The sequence below is a fragment of the Phyllostomus discolor genome, chromosome 2, assembly GCF_004126475.2.
Source record: "Phyllostomus discolor isolate MPI-MPIP mPhyDis1 chromosome 2, mPhyDis1.pri.v3, whole genome shotgun sequence".
In the NCBI taxonomy this organism is placed as follows: domain Eukaryota; kingdom Metazoa; phylum Chordata; class Mammalia; order Chiroptera; family Phyllostomidae; genus Phyllostomus; species Phyllostomus discolor.
This window is the reverse complement of record NC_040904.2, coordinates 188,557,229-188,574,686: the sequence shown is the minus strand read 5'-3', so window position 1 is coordinate 188,574,686 and position 17,458 is coordinate 188,557,229. Positions and strand designations below refer to the sequence as shown.

Genomic DNA, 17,458 nt, shown 5'->3' with positions numbered 1-17,458 from the left:
AGGTATGCTCTCAAGATTGCCGTATTTCATGTGACACCCAGTAGGAACTTTGTTGAAAAAGCAATTAATCACTCTAGTTTTTTATTGGAATTTTCTTTCTGAAAATGCCTAAGTTGTTTTCCTCATTTAAAATTTTAAATCTCACTTTTTCCTTTAAAAAGAGATTTTCTCTATACTCTGTTCAAAAAAGTCTGAAGCATGAGAAATGAAAAGGGAAAGAAATTACATGTGGGCATTTGATGAAGAGGGAGGAAGAAGGTATTCTACATGCTTTTAAGCCTTCTATGCAATCACTTCCACCAAGGTAACCTCCTTAGTTACCAAAAAATAACAACAGGAAGAAAGATAGAAAGAAAAGTCCTGTAATACTTATAATAGCTCCCCTCCCACACACACACATTCTATCCATAGATAATGTTTAGCACATCTTGGTATGTCTGAGAACATCCAGCTAAATAATATCTGTTGAATTTTACCAAATCAAGAACCAGTCCACTCAGTGTAAGTCTGTTTGATTCAGATCATTAGACAATTCAGGCATAGAATTCTCATTCCCCAGTCAAACCAAACTCTACCAAAATTTTCTTTCAGTAGATTGCTTTTTTTTTAAGTAAGATCAAATAGAGAACTTCAGGACAAGCAGATAAGCATATTAGGACACTGTATTATAAGGATAAAATTAATAAATTAGTCCACAGTGTTTTTATATCTACAAAAAAAGAGATGCATGTGTTACTTTAATAAAATTATAACAGGAGATAAGTACTATGCACTCTTACAGTGTAGTCTGTGTTAACAATCCATGTGAATTAATGCATATTTATCTTCAGAAGATATCCCAGCTTAACAAAGGTGCAGACATTACAGAGAATTTTTTGAAATGGGTCTTCTAAAGTTTCATCAACTTAAGCTTTGAATCAAGTTAAATCTGTGGTCCACTTTGAGACTCCTTGCTCAAAAAATTGAGACTACAGGCAGAGACTGAGAGAATGCAAACCATGTACATTCCTCCTTAACCAAACCCACAAATCTACTTGATTCAAGAGAATCATTTCTGTCTCCAGAGATTAATTCAGTAAAACAGCAGCAGGAAAAGGAAGAACGAAGTCATCTTTTAAAAAAACTTTATTATTCCCTTCAGGATTATAGTCACATACGTCACAAGCCAGGAGGGTTTATTAAACACGATTTCAGTTGTTGATTCCATAGATTTGGGTTCAGGTCCTAGAATTCACATATCTAACAGGTTCTTCAGGGATGCGGTGGCTGCTGATACTGGGAGTATGCTTTAAGAGTAACTGATTTAGGAGAATTTTCTTACCCAGAAGACTGACTTCTCGTGGAGATCAAATGCTTTAGTCTGGCTTTTGAGCATAACTGAGAGGCTCCAACTTTCCACTCCAGTCTACATTACTCCTCCACTCTGGCAGATCTGTCTGTTTTCTGACCCTGATATGCCATGACCATTCCTCCATCTCACCTCTTTCTTCTACTCAGCTTTCTTTCCCAACAATGTGAAGCTCTTCCCCTAAGCCTCTGCTCTGATAGAAAGCCATATCCAGCCTCAGGCCAGAGGAATCTCATTTTTCTCTAAACTCCAAAAACTTATTATTTGTACTACTTACTTTTGGCACTAAACACTTGATACGTTCTTGTCCCTACTGTTTTCCTTCCTTTCTCTCACCCCTTGATCCTGCTTCAGTGTCTTAAGAACTCACTCAAATGCTGTCTCCTGTGTGAAGCTTCTCATCTTGCCTCAGTAAGAAGGACTCTCTGTTCTGAATTTTCATGAGTGGAAGACTTAATTTTCCTCTTTTTTTTGTATTTCCTTTGTGATTTATTTGTGTTCTTTTCTTAATTTTTCCCAAGAGCTCATTAATTCATGGAAGATCTGGCCTAGTATATTCAATGTTTAATCCCAAAAATGCTTTGTGCATAGTATGACTGATTAAATGCCTTTATATGGCCCAGGAAAAAAATATCCAAGATGTTGGGAGCCTATTCCTGATACATTTCATCACTGCCTCACTAACAAAAGCTTACTTCAAAGCTTTCTTGGATCCTAGATAGCCACTAACCTGCCAAAGTCCCTGTGTAGTGAACATAGAAATTGTCTTTATGGAAACTCTATGCTGGCTTTATTGGGTGCAGAGTCCATTGCAAGCTATGTGACAGAAGTGTCCTTGGCCCTGATATTCTCAAAGTCCCAATGTAAACAATCATAGTACTAGATGGCTGACTTCTCTACCAGGTGATTTTATACCTCTGATTTCCCACTGAGTTTCCTCTATCATGACATAGACCCTTCAGGAAGTCCTGCTTGGGCCGCATGAATTGATTTTCACTTTTGCTGTTTCTTATCCAAATCTCTAAGTAGCATGGACTTTCAGAATTCAAAGGTATGAAGCTACCTCTCACTTTCATTCCATTTAGCCCAATACAAGGGTCTTTGGAGATGAGGTCAAGTAATCTTCCATCACTGTACCTATATGGTGTATTCCTGGAAGAAGAGAGGGGGAACATTCCCAACTGTGAAAATCAAAGATTTATCCTTCTTTTTATCTCATTGTTTGCATATAATGGGGACTCAATATATCATTGATATTTGCTTGTAACTAGATGCTTTTCTTCTCCCATATTTTTGACTTTATCTTCACACACATCCACATGCTTTCCTTTTTTAAAAATTTTTGTTCAATTACAGTTGCCCCAATTTTTCTCCTGTTGCTGTCCCCTGCCCCCTGCTCCCTCAGTCAATCCCCACCTTGTTGTGTATTACCATGGGTCCTCTATACATGTTCCTAAAATATGTGAATTAATGATGAATACTTAAAATCCAGTTTTCATTAAGTTCTATATAAATTAACATATGAGTTTAAATTTTATTTTTTGTAATTGAGAAACATTTATGCAATACCCCATTGCTGGCAGTGATAGTGATTTCACTAACATCTTCCCTTTGTATTTCTCAAATTTCCACCCATCTGAAGCCACACTAATTTGGTCTTGAATACTAATAAAAATCTCTGAAGAACATTCCCTCCTTAATTATGTCTCTGGGTCTCAAAGTTTTTCCATTTGATGAAGAAGTGGTCCTTTGCTTTCTAACTTAAGATTTGATTTGTTCTTATTTAGGATTACTAAATAAAAATTAAGGGTGTGTCCTTACATTCATTATAACTCCCCCAACTGCTTGAGATAAAAAGTTTAATTCAAATTATTTAAGCAAAAATATAATTTATTGATTCGTACAATTAAAAAGCCCACAGTGTCCAGTTTCAGACACAGTTGGATATAGGGGCTCATACACTTGCATGTGGACTTAGTTTTTTTTTCATTTCTTAACTCTTCCTTTACTGTGTTAACTCCATTCTCAGGGAGATAAGGTCTCCCCTCTTGGGGACATGATAGCTGCTAGCAGCTCTAGGCTCATATTCTGTTTTTGGTCATCTCCATTTAAAAAAAAAAGCCCCATCCCAATCCTAGTCCCAGTGCCAATATAGTACCCTGAATTTATCTCAGACTCTGATTGGGTTATTTTCTACTCTAGTGTGGATCTCTGTGTCCATGGAGAAGAAACATACTGAGTTACAGGCCCACTCATAGACAATGGGCTAAGCCTGCTGTGCATCAATTGATTATGGGGGAGGGGTGATTCCACAAGGATATTCAGGGTGTCCTGTCTGAAATAAAGCAAACGGGTTCAGGAAAATCAAAATGGCAAGGTTCCTTTACACTCCACTTTTGGAAGAGATGATGACATTGATGAAAACGGAGAGAACAACAGTAATTGCAGGAGCAGGGGTGTACTTTTTGCTGGAAGCTGTAAAAACAAACAAACAAACAAACAAAGATGTTTCAGGTAGCAGAGATTTAAAAAATCTATGTAATTTCTATTTTGATTCATTTTTTTTAATTTAGAAAATTTCTAATAAAGATATTTGAAGTTAGCAGCTTGAAAAAAATATTCTCAGGTATGTCTAACTAATAGAACTTAGCTTGCACATTTTGCAGGTGATGAAACAGGCACCAGGAAAGTAAGAGACTTATTTCAGGTCACTGGATTTATTTCAGGACTCGTTGGTGGTAGAGATCTCCTGATTTTCAATCTTCATTATTATCATCAACATGATCACCATCACCCATATCCCCACCTTAATTATCATTATCTTCATCACCATTATCAAAGCTAACATTGATTAAGTAATTTATTCTGTGCTAGAATATGTTTTGAGCACTTGCTATAAATTAACTCATTTAATCCTCACAACAAACCTATGAAGTAGTTATTCTCATTATCCTCATTTTTTAGTTAATAAAACTGTGACACAGAGATGTGAAGAAACTTATCAAACATCATATGCCTACTAAGTAGTGCAGGCAACATTCAAACTCAAGCAGTCTGGCTCAGCTCAATATTTTTAACCACTGCATTTCCTTCTCCATAGGTTGCATGTCCTCATAGAATTTTTTTTATTGTAATGTGGGCAGAAAGTGTTCACGCTTCTGTTTGGTGTGTGTGTCTGTGTGTTGCCTACACAGATACACCCTTCACAGGAAGCAGGGAAAAGTTAGCAGCCAGTTAGGTGTGGCTGATGAAAGCAAAACTTGAATACAGAATAATTATTGTCCGAGAGTATAATAGGATGAGAACATAGAATGAGATGGAAACCTTTTAAAATGGTCTAAATTAAGAGTGAAATCACTTCCACCAGACTTCACTGGTTATTAAGGTGGAAAAGATGTTTGAGGCAGAAAAACATCCAACTCTGTTATTGCCTTAATATTTAACCATACTGTTTGATAGAATGACCAGATGATGGAGAAATATTTTCTCATACTTTCGTATAATATATAGAATATGTATTGAGTTTCCTGGAATTTTTATTTGGAAGTCTATATATACCAGCAGTAATTTTCAAACCCCTAGTTTTCAATAAGAGTAGGCAAGGAAAATTACATACATACATATTTCTAATATTTTGCCAAAGTTTGTGTTAAAATTGTATTATCTGAACTCTCACAGGGACCTAGGAACCATTAATACCTCATTAGCAGGTCATTATTGAAGGATTCTCAAACATTTTTGTTTTGTTTTCTCTTCCCTGAGGCTAGAGATCACAATGACCCCCAACCCCCTACCTTTCTCAACTCTTTAATGGGATGTGATTCTACTGAGGAGTTATCAGAAAATATTGATAGTGAAACAACATAGCAGAGAAAGATTATGGTTTTTGGACGTGATTAGCTTTGGCGTTGAAGCTCTGCCCCTAGCCGTCTGGACCATGTTAGTGACTTTCAGGGAGCCTCAGTTTTCTGATCCGTCAAATGACAGCATCTCAAGCTTTTTGGAAATGCTATGATCACTGTCACTATTCTTTACTTTCCGTCACTGCTGTTATGATGATGCTCAAACAAGAGACAAACATATAAACATTACTGTGTTGTGATCACACTCACCCTTCAAAAGCACCTCCTAAGCCTTGTTTCGTAATAACTAGGGTGTTAAAAATGTCATATGTCAATTTTATTTTCTCAGGTTACAGTAACTTTTCTAACTCTCTTGCTACTTTTCTTTACCTTTCTTATGGTCATTATCATTGCTACCTCATGTTATTTTTTAAAACACAGACAATATATTTAGAAGGATAAATAAAAACATCTGAATTATATTAGTTATGATTTATAAAGTCATTTGAGAATACCTTACATTACTTTTACTTTTGTACTTGTCTTTTCTTTTAGGCTATCTACTTAATACTTTTTATTTCCTCTGTACTCTAATACAATATTTTTCAAATTGGAGATTGTGATCCATTAGTGATTTGTCACATCAGTTTTGTAGCTCATGACTATCATTTTCTAATAATGTAATAGGTTAGAATAAAAAACTCTAGAATTACACAGCACATGTAATAATAAACTATTGCTCTGTTACATGTGCTTTTATATATTTATGTCATGCAAAGTGAGTTATAATGTAAATAGTCTCAGTCACAGAAGATTGAAACTAATGGTAGGTTCTCAGTAACATTTTTGAATGGACAAATAAATCTCCTAAAAGCAATTTATAGAGAAAATTGTTCTGGACTTTTTGTTCAAAAACATGGGAAAGAGTCCTACTGTTGTCATGTACAAACCGTTTGGAAAATCTCGCACAAGTCATTTGACCTCTCTAAACCTCATATTCACATTAGCACAGTGGGGTCAACAACCCAATATGCAGGGTGATCACAAGACTTAAACACATAATGTGTATGAAAGTCTTTTGTGAACTAATTGCTACCCAACTATAATTCTATTAGTGCACTATAATCAAATTTTAGTCATATCTGCCTTAGGGTATACAGCCTGGGGAGAAATATATAATTATTATATCTTTTATTTCCTGAAGTCTGAATTTGTGAATTATATCAATGATTCAGAAAGAAACAGTCAAGCTCTTAAAAAAAAGCAAAACAGGTAAAACTGACATGCAGCATGTCTAGTACTCTATTATGCAGATACAAATGCTGTCTATAGCCTCTTTCTGTCAAAGCACAGAGAGTAATAAGCACTAATCTTTTAGGATGTTATCTAGGAAAAAGTTGGCACTCAAAAACCATAAGCATTATTTCTTCTGTCTTTTCCTTTGCTCCTATTCTTACTGTTGATATTACTGAAGCACACATTTGCACCATCAAACTATTATTCTGCTTCCATGTGCAAAGTACTTTCTAGGAGTTGTTGACTTGTGTTTGAGAGGGTGGATACTGCTTGCTATCACAACATCCCCTCTAGGCAAGTATTGCCCCCATTTTATAAATGATGGAACAGGCTCAGAGGTTGTTATTTACACAAAAGGCCACATAACTAACATATGCCCAGATCTTACTGGCTTGGCGTCTATCTATTCTCTTTCCACTGTGCCCTGTGGCCTCCTAGATTCATTCAATTACATGCTCATTCTTTCTTCCACTTTCTGAGACAGACACTCCACTTAGAGGTGAATTCAATGCCACAAACAGGGAAAACTAATGTGAGAAAATTAAAGCCCAGCCCTGGCTGGTGTGGCTCAGTGGACTGAGCTTTAGGCTACAAACTGAAAGGTCACTGGTTTGATTACCAGTCAGGGCACATGCCTCAGTTGCAGGCTAGGTCCCCAGCTAGGGTCATGCAAGAGGCAACCAGTGGATGTTTCTTTCCCTATCTCCTTCACTTCCCCTCTCTATAAATAAGTAAAATCCTTTAAAAAAAAGAAATTGAAGCTCAGAATAAAATGGAACAGGAAGTTAATAAAGTAAACAGTAATAATAGTAATAGTAGCTCAGAAGTTCTGAGTACTTACTTACATGGGCCAGATACTGTTCTAAGTGCTTTTACCTTCCAGAATCTTATAAGGTAGGTTTTATTTAAAAATTATTTCTATTTTACTAAAAAAAACAGGCACAGAGAGACGAAGCCATTTGCTCATGTTTTCACTGCTAATAATGGGCAAGGTTAACATGTAAAGGCTCAGTACAAACAATTGACTACATTTTTTTCTAGAAACATGCTTAAGAATTTTGATTATGTTAACATTTTAACAAATAAATCCTTCTTCTTTGTGAATTCAATGATACAAAACAGAGCATGTATTTGTGTGTCTACAGATTTTTGGCACAGATTATTTTGCCGAACAAACAACATTTAAGGGCAAATAACTAACATAACATACTTTGAGTCTTTCCCTGGGCCTGAAAACATCTGTTTCTATGGTAACCAGTATAGGTCATGTGAGGGTGGAGAGAAGAATTAGAAGGGAAAACTGTTAGTTTAGAATGTCTTATAAACAATTTTTCTTTTACTAATTCACTCCCTTAAACACAGGGTCCAGGACAAATAATGCTCCTTTTTAATGCAAAATATTTTATTATAAAATCATAAGCATGTAATTCTGTAACATAACAATATCACACTCAAGCATACCATATGACATTTTAGGTGAAATGTCCAAATTGCTGTCCATCTCGTGTGAGACATTCACATACCCTACCAACCACACTCAGGGAAGCCTTATGTCTGCCGGACCCTGTGTATCATGCTATTAATTTGACTTCTCAACTCTCTGAAGGTGACAAATTCCTGAGAAGTCTTTGAACTTGAAGACTGAAATTGCAAGTTAACAAAACCAACTTTGAAATAAATTGAAGGGCTGGAATGCTCTTTAATCTACTGACTCTTCTCTGGGAGAATTACAGTGTCTTGGCTGGCCAGTTTTTAACAGTGTTTATGTTGGCTTTCAAATATCATGCCTACTACATTAAGAGGGAATGGGAGAGGAAACATAAGTCAATGGCTCATAGGGACTTTCTGGGACATAGAATAGCTTATGGCTTCTGCTAGTAAAAAAATGGAAAGGAAACAGTCTACTGAGAAGATTGTACTTTCATGAGAAATTGGATATCAGTACTCCAGAGCACCCTCTGTGAATTCCCTAAGCTAAGGTGAATTGTGTAATTCAGGTGACTGGGAGAAATGAAGTGGGCCGTAGTAGTTATACAGAAAATCATATCTGATGAGGAGACCGAAGGGGAGCAGAATATATCATCCCAAAATATGCCTCTGGCATAATGACTATTTTGAGCTGAAAGCTATCAAGGCCCAGCAGACTCAAGAAAAACTTTCTACCTCCCCCTTAACTGCCTAAAAGAATTTAAAAAGGGGTCTTGTACCAAGAAGAGAGCTACTACCAGAGTTAACTTTTTGTATCAGAGAGACCAACCTGAATTGCTGGGCAAACTTACTTGTCTACCAAACATTTACCCTTCTCAACTTCCTATGAATCATCTTCCTCCTCCTTAAAGCCTCAGATCCCTGTCCCTTTCCTTAGCTCAGGAACATTATAAGCTTTACTCATCTGGCTATCTTTGAATCTCATATCTTTATGGGGCTCCTGTATGTATAAAATTATTATTTTTCTTGTTAATCTGTCTTGTCATGACAATGCGGGGAGTCTCAGTCAGGAACATAGAAGGGCAGAGGAAAAATATTTTTTTCCCCTACTGTACATTGATCTTAGTTCCTCCCAGTGATGGGCTCTCAGATAAGAAAACACATCACTGCCCTCCTCCTGTTGTTCATGTATATGTCAACCTAATACTGCTTCGTGAGTTTGGATAGAGTATTATTTATCAGTTAACAGAAATGACTTAAAGAAAGTTTCAGACATAGCTTACTTATTGAGAAAAAACAGTGCAGTTAATAGCTGAAGGTATTCTGAAGCCAATCAAAAATGCTTTTAAAAAATTAGTAGAGCTAGGTGGATATTTGTACTGTCCATTCCAAGTCTATAGTCTTTTTGTCCTCAGCTAAAGTGACTGTGCTAACAACAAACCAATGGCAGATGAGGCTTAGGTAAGGTTTCTGCAACTTTCAGTCAGAGCTGAGTCAACGGACAAATGTTGTCTTTGCAGCTCAAGATTGTCCTTTCTGTCTTAGACTCTCCCAGATAGTTTTAGAACGGTGCTGGCTGGGAAAACACTCCAATTCCAGAGTTTGGTCTATGGTACGATGTCTTCGAACAACATGAAACTTTCTAAGACCAGTGGTATTTTTATTCTGCCATTTACAGTCTCTTTTCCCCAAGGTTACCCAAGCTTCTAATTGGCAAATTTCTAACAAAAAGATAGATATGGTAAACCACATTGTAAGAGGTCACTCCAAGTTATTTACATTATGGCTACAGCCCCTTAGTCTTAAACTAGGGGTTGAACTTTCTAGAACAGTTTTCTGTTTCTAGAAAATAGTGAACTGTTTTTATTTAATTGAGTTATAGGGTCATCTGACCCAAGGCCCAGCTCACTCAGAGGCATGAAAGAGAATGCTTTATTTATTAACTCACTTATTCAACAAATATGTGCCAGGGGACTAAAGTTAATTGTAGTTAATACTTATTTATCATTCATTATATGCTAGAGAGTGTAGGAATAAGTTAGCATTTTATTTTATCTTCTTAACAGCTGTGTGTAGGGTTCTATTATGATGCTCATTATACAGATGAAAAAACTTAGAGTTTAAGCAACTTGACTGAGGACACAGCCAGAAAGTGATCCGGGCTGTACATGAACACAGAAGGGGCAGATCTGGGATCAAACTGCCTGGATTCCATGCCAAACTCTGAAATAATGTGTAGTCAAGTTACTTCCCACAAAGAACTTACAGAGCAACACAAGATTATTGATTCCTTTAAGCATGATTTATGATTTCAAATATCCAATTAAGACCAACCAAGCTTCCAGAACCTAGTAATTTGCACAGTTTACCTCAGCTAAGCCTTAACTCAACCCCAAGTTAAAGTTGTGTTTGAGTAGTTTTACCACAAGAAAGCAAAGACCATTAGTTTGGGTAGGAGGGCGTTGAAATATTTTCCTTTGGGACTTACAGAGTGGCAGAACATGGGTAGTAGTTTCTATTACACATTCCTCTCCCTCAGTTTTTGCTCCTTGACATCAGTGTTCTATGATTTTTCACTGAATATATTTTACTCTGCTAGTTGACCTAGTAGAATAGTTATTTGTCTCAAATTCATGATGAAAATTGAAGCAACAGTATCCTAGTTAGGTGCAGTTCCAAAGAATCCTGGAACCTGGCTATGGACGTTCTCATTATCAAAACCCCAGTTTTCTTCAGATTCTACTCTAAGTTGTTCATTGTCCTCTACAAACACTAATCTGTTGGATCTGTGGGACAGATACACATTTCACTTGAATTGTTCTTGCCACACCGGCAAGGGCGAAGGATAGAAGGTGTGGTAGGCTACCTTTCCCTTGGTCTAGGGCCAGAGTCAGTGGGCCCTAGACATTGGTGTGGATGCCAGTTTAAGGCTCTTTGCAATACTACAGCTCTGAAAGTTGAGAAATGCTGGTAGCCTGTATTATTAACAGCAGCAATAATGATGGAGCAGAGGATATTTCAAAGGTAGACCCTCCCACCTCAGGTAATGATCTTTGTAGCTGGGTTGAGAGTAAACAACTATACTTATGGATAAGGACATTCCCCCTCCCTCTGAATCAAATAGGGTACAGAGTTTGCTACAGAATTATTGCCTTGTGAAATGACTGTGGCTGGCAACATACAGGGATAAAAAGAGCTTTTCAATTTTTAAAATATTGTGATATCTCTAATTTCTCCTGCTTCAGTTAATTTTCCATGATATCATCAGAGTTCCTGCAAAAATATTGATTTAACTGATGCTCCTCCTTTCCTTAACAATTTCTAGTGACTTCTTATTGTGCACATACACCATGAAGTTCACAAGTCCTGAGCATGGAATGCATGAGTTTTTACAGTTGGACCCAATCAGAAACCTCCAGACCCACCCACTCTCTGACTCTTTTTCTAGTTCTAGCCCCTGCCTGCATCCTGCGTACCCTACACTACAGCCATCCAGAGTTCTGGAGAGTCCCCGAGTCACTAGGCTGTCTGAAATTTCTGTGATTCAGCACACTCTTTCCTGCTTGAGATGACTTTTCCTCTCTTCTCTCGCTAAAAACCCCCATTCCTACTTCAAGTCCCATGTGGTCCTCTACCCTGAAGTCTTCCCCTCTTTCCCCAGAGAGGATGAGTAGCTTCCTACACTGAGCAGCCATAACCATTGCTTAAACATTGGGTGTGTTACTTTGTACTTTTGTGTGTAGATATTTGTTCATATTTCTATTTTTCATTAGACTAAAAATCTTAGGATGGTAGTTTTGCTTTATTCCTTTTATTTTGCCTGGGGCCTCCTATGCCAGTTCCTCGAACAAAGAAGATGCTTAATAGGTAAGAGTGAATGAATGAATCATGCCTCCTGATTTACCTTTAGCACTCCTTACTCATGAAATGACCATAACAAAAAAAATGAGTTTGAGGGAGAAGGTAGAGATGCTATATTTTATGCACAATTGTTTACAAGATTTACTTTCTCCTCTAGAATAGCTAGTATATCATGCGATTGTAGAAATACATTTTTCTGGAGGTAGGAAAGGAAAAAGGAGAGGGAAACCAAGAAATAAGGTAGTTTTCCCCCATTAATCTATCAGTTCCACCATTATTGAAGGCCACTTTCTATGTTTTTGGCCTTTTCCCCCCAAGCCCACTGAGAAAAATATATTTTATAAAAGAATAATGGTCTTTGATCCTGATAAGAGTGAATTCATACCTTTTAGCAGCTGACAGTTATATTTGCTCAGATTTCCAGTTGACCGCAATTGTAACCAGTTTCCTCTCGGGTGGTAGCTCACGTTTACAACTTCAAACAACTCATAGGGAGGGACCAGGACCTCCTCTTTGAGAGAGAAGTCTTGTATAGGTGCACCCAGGCAGGTAAATATGGTAAATAGAGTTTGGTTTCCAAACTTCTGTGCCTTTTTTCTTAAGAGCGAGGTGGAGAGGAATTGGCCAAATCGAAGGATGGCACCTACATAGGCTTCCAAGTAGAAATCAGCCTCGTGATACACCTCATAACACAGAGAGTCATTCTTCATTCTAATCCTTTCCCTCAGCAGCTGGATCGCTGAGGTCAGGTAGTAGTGTAGATACTTGAAATGGAATGAATGTTTATACTGCCACGGAGTCCTGCCAGCGCCGGCCATGGCTCTGGTGAAGTCAGAGCGAACACTGTTGTTCAACGTGTAAACCAAGATGACCACAGCGTGTGTGATAGTCATGTTCTCAGGGAGGGCTTTATCTCGGCCCAGCCAGGTTAGGTGAGCCTTATGCCAGACCTTGGAATAATTCCTTCGGCCTTTTAGTTCTTTCATGAAATAATCCCCTTGACTTAGCTCCTCTATGACCTGTTGGCTGCAGCCTTGGTATTGGTCATCAAAGGAATTTGGTGCCAAGTCAAAGTTGATTTTAATAGCAGCCTATAAGAAAAAGAATATTGATTATAATTGTTTCAAATCAGATGGTAAATTTGAATGCAGATTTTCTGTGTTTTATGAGACCATCTCCTCAAGAACAGCCTTTGCTGAGGCAAATTTCACTCATAATCATTCCACTACTCTGTCCTTCTTGTATCAATGACCTGTGTTAGAGGTGGAGTTTGATTTGATAAATAGCACTGAAAGCTCAGAAATGCTCATTGCCCCAGAGAGGAATTGACCATTTTTGTATCATCAAACTCACATTTTTTTTGTATATTGGGTATGTTGAAGAGAACAATTAATAACCTTGAAGTTTTGTTTTATTTTCTATTTCCTCTATTAACCCCCTTCATATTTTCTCATGGTTGTTTTAAGGACTCTTTTAAAAACACCTGAAAGCTATATTGAGCCTTTGAACTTTAAGAAAAGACTTAAGTGATGAATGATGTTGGGTGCTTCAAAGGCATCCCCAGTGAATAATAGCCCTCTCTTCTGTTCAGGCTCTAAAAAAAATTGAAAATAAGAGCAAAGATGAAGGCTAAAATATCATTTTTATTAATGAATTATGCCATGTCGGGGCACATCTTTAGGTCTGATGGCGAGTGGGCTTGCTGGGAATAAACTTCAGAATGGGGCAGCCTTGCCCACTCAGCTCCAGGGGCTAGTGACTTGCAGCCCACCCAGGTAAGATTCTTGTCACGGAGGAACAGAGACCTCCCAGCCTTTGCCATCGGGCTAGCTCCCAGGAAGAAGAAAAGCAGAGTTAAACTCAGCATACCCAGTTATTCTTCCTTATGTTACCAATCAGGTAAATTTGCCCACCTCCAGGGTGGCAGAGTGTGCAAAGGTTTGGGCAGTGGTTGAGACTGTGTCTAGAAAAGTCACTTTTCTTAGAGATCAGGAGTGGGAAAAACACATTGTCTAATGGGTAACCAATTGAATATTACTTACGGATACCTAGTGTGTATTAAACTGAAGGTAGAGTCTGAATACAAGTTCACTAAGGACCATCAGTCCATCACGCACAGCCATATTTCAATGACCTAAATCCCAAGATGTTTCCTGCTTGACAAAAAAATAATAATACTTTTCTAATAAGCAGTACTCATTAAGTAATATATTAAAAGATAAATTTCCATCCAGTCAGTGTCAAAGATGTTGAGGCTGAAACGAAAATAAAAATACCATTTGATATTTATACTGTTATTTATGTTAAATCATCTGGTTGTGTGTAAATTAGAACAATTTTTTAAGACTGCTTAAATAATCTTAACCAATAACTTTTTACAGCAAGTTTACCAGTACATCTAGAGAATCTATTTAAGCCGAAATACAAAATCAGTAATATCACATTTTGTCAAATCTTATTATGATAAACTAAAACTTTATTGTATTACTAATGTCAAATATGTAGTCTATTATCTTTCAACATTAGGTTACTTTCCCTTATGTGGAACTATAAATTATAATACTTCTTTTGAGTTGATTCATATGATACAGTCTAAAGCCAAACAGACTTATTTAATTTTACATTGTCTCACAAAACAGTGTTTTACTTATATTTTGTGGAGAATCCAGAAAATAATGGCATGCCACTAGCTTTCATTATGTCAAATTTACAAACTGTAAAGAATTCCACAGTTGTAAATAATTGTTTTCCATACTCTTCACTAGCATAACTTAAAATGTCTGAATGAAATTAGATACCAAGTGCCTAAAGGTTATTGAAAGATTGTCACCAGGGGAAGGTATATTGGAACTTTAGTCATCTAGCACTCACCTCTTCAATCATGCCCTACCTGGGAACTCACCGTAGGTCTCTGCAGGCTAGCCAACAGCAGCAGGAGAGGAAGCTGCGCTCCAAGTACAAGTAGCCAGGGTCCCATCACAGGAGCTGTAGTTGTTGGAAGAAGCACCTTCTTGCATCTGTTGGTCAATGGACAGCATTTGCTGGTGTTAAATGTACTTAGCTCTTGCAACTTCATCCTGAAGTGAGCTCTCACAGTTCTCCTGTGGGCTTTTCTATGTGTGGGTCTCAATAAGAACCTTCCTTGCTAATGTCATGTCGAGACTTCTGTTGACTACCACCAACTTCACTGCAAAGCTGAAATCTCTGAAATAGCCAGATGTGTGCACCAAACAAGGCATTCTAAAGTGAATTGAAGTTAGTTTCCAATTTAAAAAAAATCCCTAATCTGTATGTGGAGGAATTTCAAGTCCTGTTTCGGGTCAGGCTCAGCCACTCAGCCTCAAATTAGGAAGGCGGGAGGCAGCACACACTGCACAGTGTTGGAGCCAAGTGGTATTATCTTGAGCGGCAGGCTCTCACTACGAGTGTTGTGATTGGCTCGTGCGTGTTGTTGGGAAGATGACACCTCAACATGGGCCTATGTCAGCCCCATCTGGTGCTGCTGATAGGGCCTGGCCAGAAGGGGCTTTCATAATGCAGAGAACCTTTTAGGTCCAAAAAAAGCTGTCTTTGCTGCTTTTCTGCTGAATCTTTGAAACTCTCCAAACCAGAAATTGTACCTGTTAGGGTCTTAGCTCTTCCCATCAGGGAAGACATAGGATCCTCCATCCATACTACTTCAGTTTGCAGTGAACCCTAATGACTGCTGTCAGAAGAGAGCCTCTGAACAGCTAACATCTATCAAAAGCAGGCTGCAGTGCCAAGTTAACGCAGCCCTGGTGTTCTAATAAACACTCCCTCGTAGACACTGCCCTTTGCAGTCTGAACATCCTTCCTCTGTTCCCAGTCCTTGTTTTTCTTGAAAATCATTCCCAGGCACAGCTCCTGATTCATTATTTTACCGCAAAGGGAAACTGAACCCTGTTCTTGGTAATACTGGTACTTTTTAAAACACTTTAAAATATTTTTAAAAAAGACTTCATTTATTTGTTTTTAGAGAGAGGGGAAGGGAAAGAGAAAGAGAGGGAGAGAAATCTTAGCAGGCTGGCACTTAGTCCTTTGAGCACCAGTTAGGACTAAAATATTTTTTTAAAGTTATTTTTTAAAGATTTTATTTATTTATTTTTAGAGAGGGAAGGGAGGGAGATAGAGAGAGAGAGAGAAACATCAATGTGCGGTTGCTGGGGGCTGTGGTCTGCAACCCAGGCATGTGCTCTGACTGGGAATCGAACTTGTGATGCTTTGGTTCGCAACCCATGCTCAATCCACTGAGCTACGCCAGCCAGGGCTTGGACTAAAATATTTTTTAATCTAAGTTTTTCAATGATCCCAGTAACTCTGTCTCATTACAAAAATTCAGAATATCTGGAAAAGTATAAAGGAGGAAACAAAATTACCTATAACCCATAGCCCAGAGAAAGGTGCTATTTAGGGTAAGATTTGGCTTTATACACACATACATCCACATTATTCTAGGACTGAAATAATATAGTATGCAATTTTACATACTGTTTTTTTCCCTAACATTAGAGTGTATGCACATTCCCATATAATTTAATACTTACTAAAAACATAATTTTTATGGTTGCACTGTATTCTACCATAGGTGCTGCCATGTAGTGGAATATGGGGTGGACCCATGGATGGTGCTGTCTCGGATGCAGACTGAGTAGTGAATATAGAACATGGACTCTTGAGAAAGACCTCAGTTCAATTCCTGGCTCTACTACTCCTTAATGTTTGACCTTGGGCAAGGTCTTTAACCTCTGCATTCCTCAGATTCCTCATGTGTTAAATGGAGATAATAATAGTACCTATCTCATTGAATGCTTTGATATATTCATAACCCTTAAAATAGAACTTGGCACCAAGAGACTGTTCAATAAATACAAACAATGATCAATTCTTACCTGTTTATTTCAACTTAGTACAACTATAAGTAATGATTTATGAACATATTTCGGACACAAACTTTTGTGTGCTTCTTGCAATTTTAAGATACATTCTAGAGCTAGACCACTGACCAATGAAATATGGTTTTTTTTGGACTTAATGGAAAACACAAATGTATGAAAATATCTCTTTAAGACTAAAAATTCTTAACACTTCTCATTATCAGTTGTTAATCTGAGATATTGAGGTATGAAGAGAACTAGAATTAGAGTCTGAAAACTTGAATTATGGGTCTAATTCTATAGCTTGCTGGTTGACTTAGAAAAAATTAGTAAGCTGTGCTGAGCCTCAGTTTACTCAACTGTATAGATTTTTCCAAAGTAAATAGTAAGTACCTTTTATTGAGAGTGTACTGTGTTTCTAGAGCTTTTACTGTGTTGTCTCAACCCACAAGCAACTGCCAAAAGACACTATTTTAACCCTTAGTGCAGGGGTGCATTTGCTGAGGCCCTGTGAGGTTAAATAACTTGTCAGTGGTAATGGACCCCTTCCTCTCAGTCCAGTGGCCCACTGTCTCCAACAACTCTAAAGAATTCTGTGTTGTTTTATTATTGTCTACAAAGATTTTGTTAATTTTCCTAATGTGACTGCCATTCCCAGGCTAAGACCACTAGAGGACAGTAGAAAACTTTGTGACCTTTTCATAGTAGGCTAGACGTAAAGAAAGGGAATGAGGGAGGGAGGAAGGGAGGGAAACAGAGAGACAGACAAGAGACAGAGGGAGGGAGGA

At 37.7% G+C, this 17,458-nt stretch overlaps 1 protein-coding gene across 1 annotated transcript; it reads right to left on the bottom strand.

Moving 5' to 3' along the window:
* Positions 1-1,117: 1,117 nt before the first annotated feature.
* ART4 (ADP-ribosyltransferase 4 (inactive) (Dombrock blood group)) lies at positions 1,118-15,452 on the bottom strand. The gene is made up of 3 exons (XM_036019315.1): positions 14,678-15,452; positions 12,161-12,866; positions 1,118-3,823 (listed from the first exon to the last, which is right to left on the bottom strand). The coding sequence occupies exons 1-3, from the start codon at positions 14,849-14,851 to the stop codon at positions 3,732-3,734; spliced, it is 972 nt and encodes a 323-aa protein (XP_035875208.1). The 5' UTR covers positions 14,852-15,452; the 3' UTR covers positions 1,118-3,731.
* Positions 15,453-17,458: the final 2,006 nt, after the last annotated feature.

What these genes read in the sequence shown, in the direction of transcription:
- ART4 (XM_036019315.1), bottom strand. Translation starts at nt 14,851, where the DNA reads ATGAAGTTGCAAGAGCTAAGTACATTTAACACCAGCAAATGCTGTCCA. An exon ending in CTAGCCTGCAGAGACCTACG is followed by an intron (nt 12,867 to 14,677) that starts GTGAGTTCCCAG and finishes TTTTTCTTATAG; the next exon opens with GCTGCTATTAAAATCAACTT. An exon ending in TAACTGTCAGCTGCTAAAAG is followed by an intron (nt 3,824 to 12,160) that starts GTATGAATTCAC and finishes TTGTTTTTACAG; the next exon opens with CTTCCAGCAAAAAGTACACC.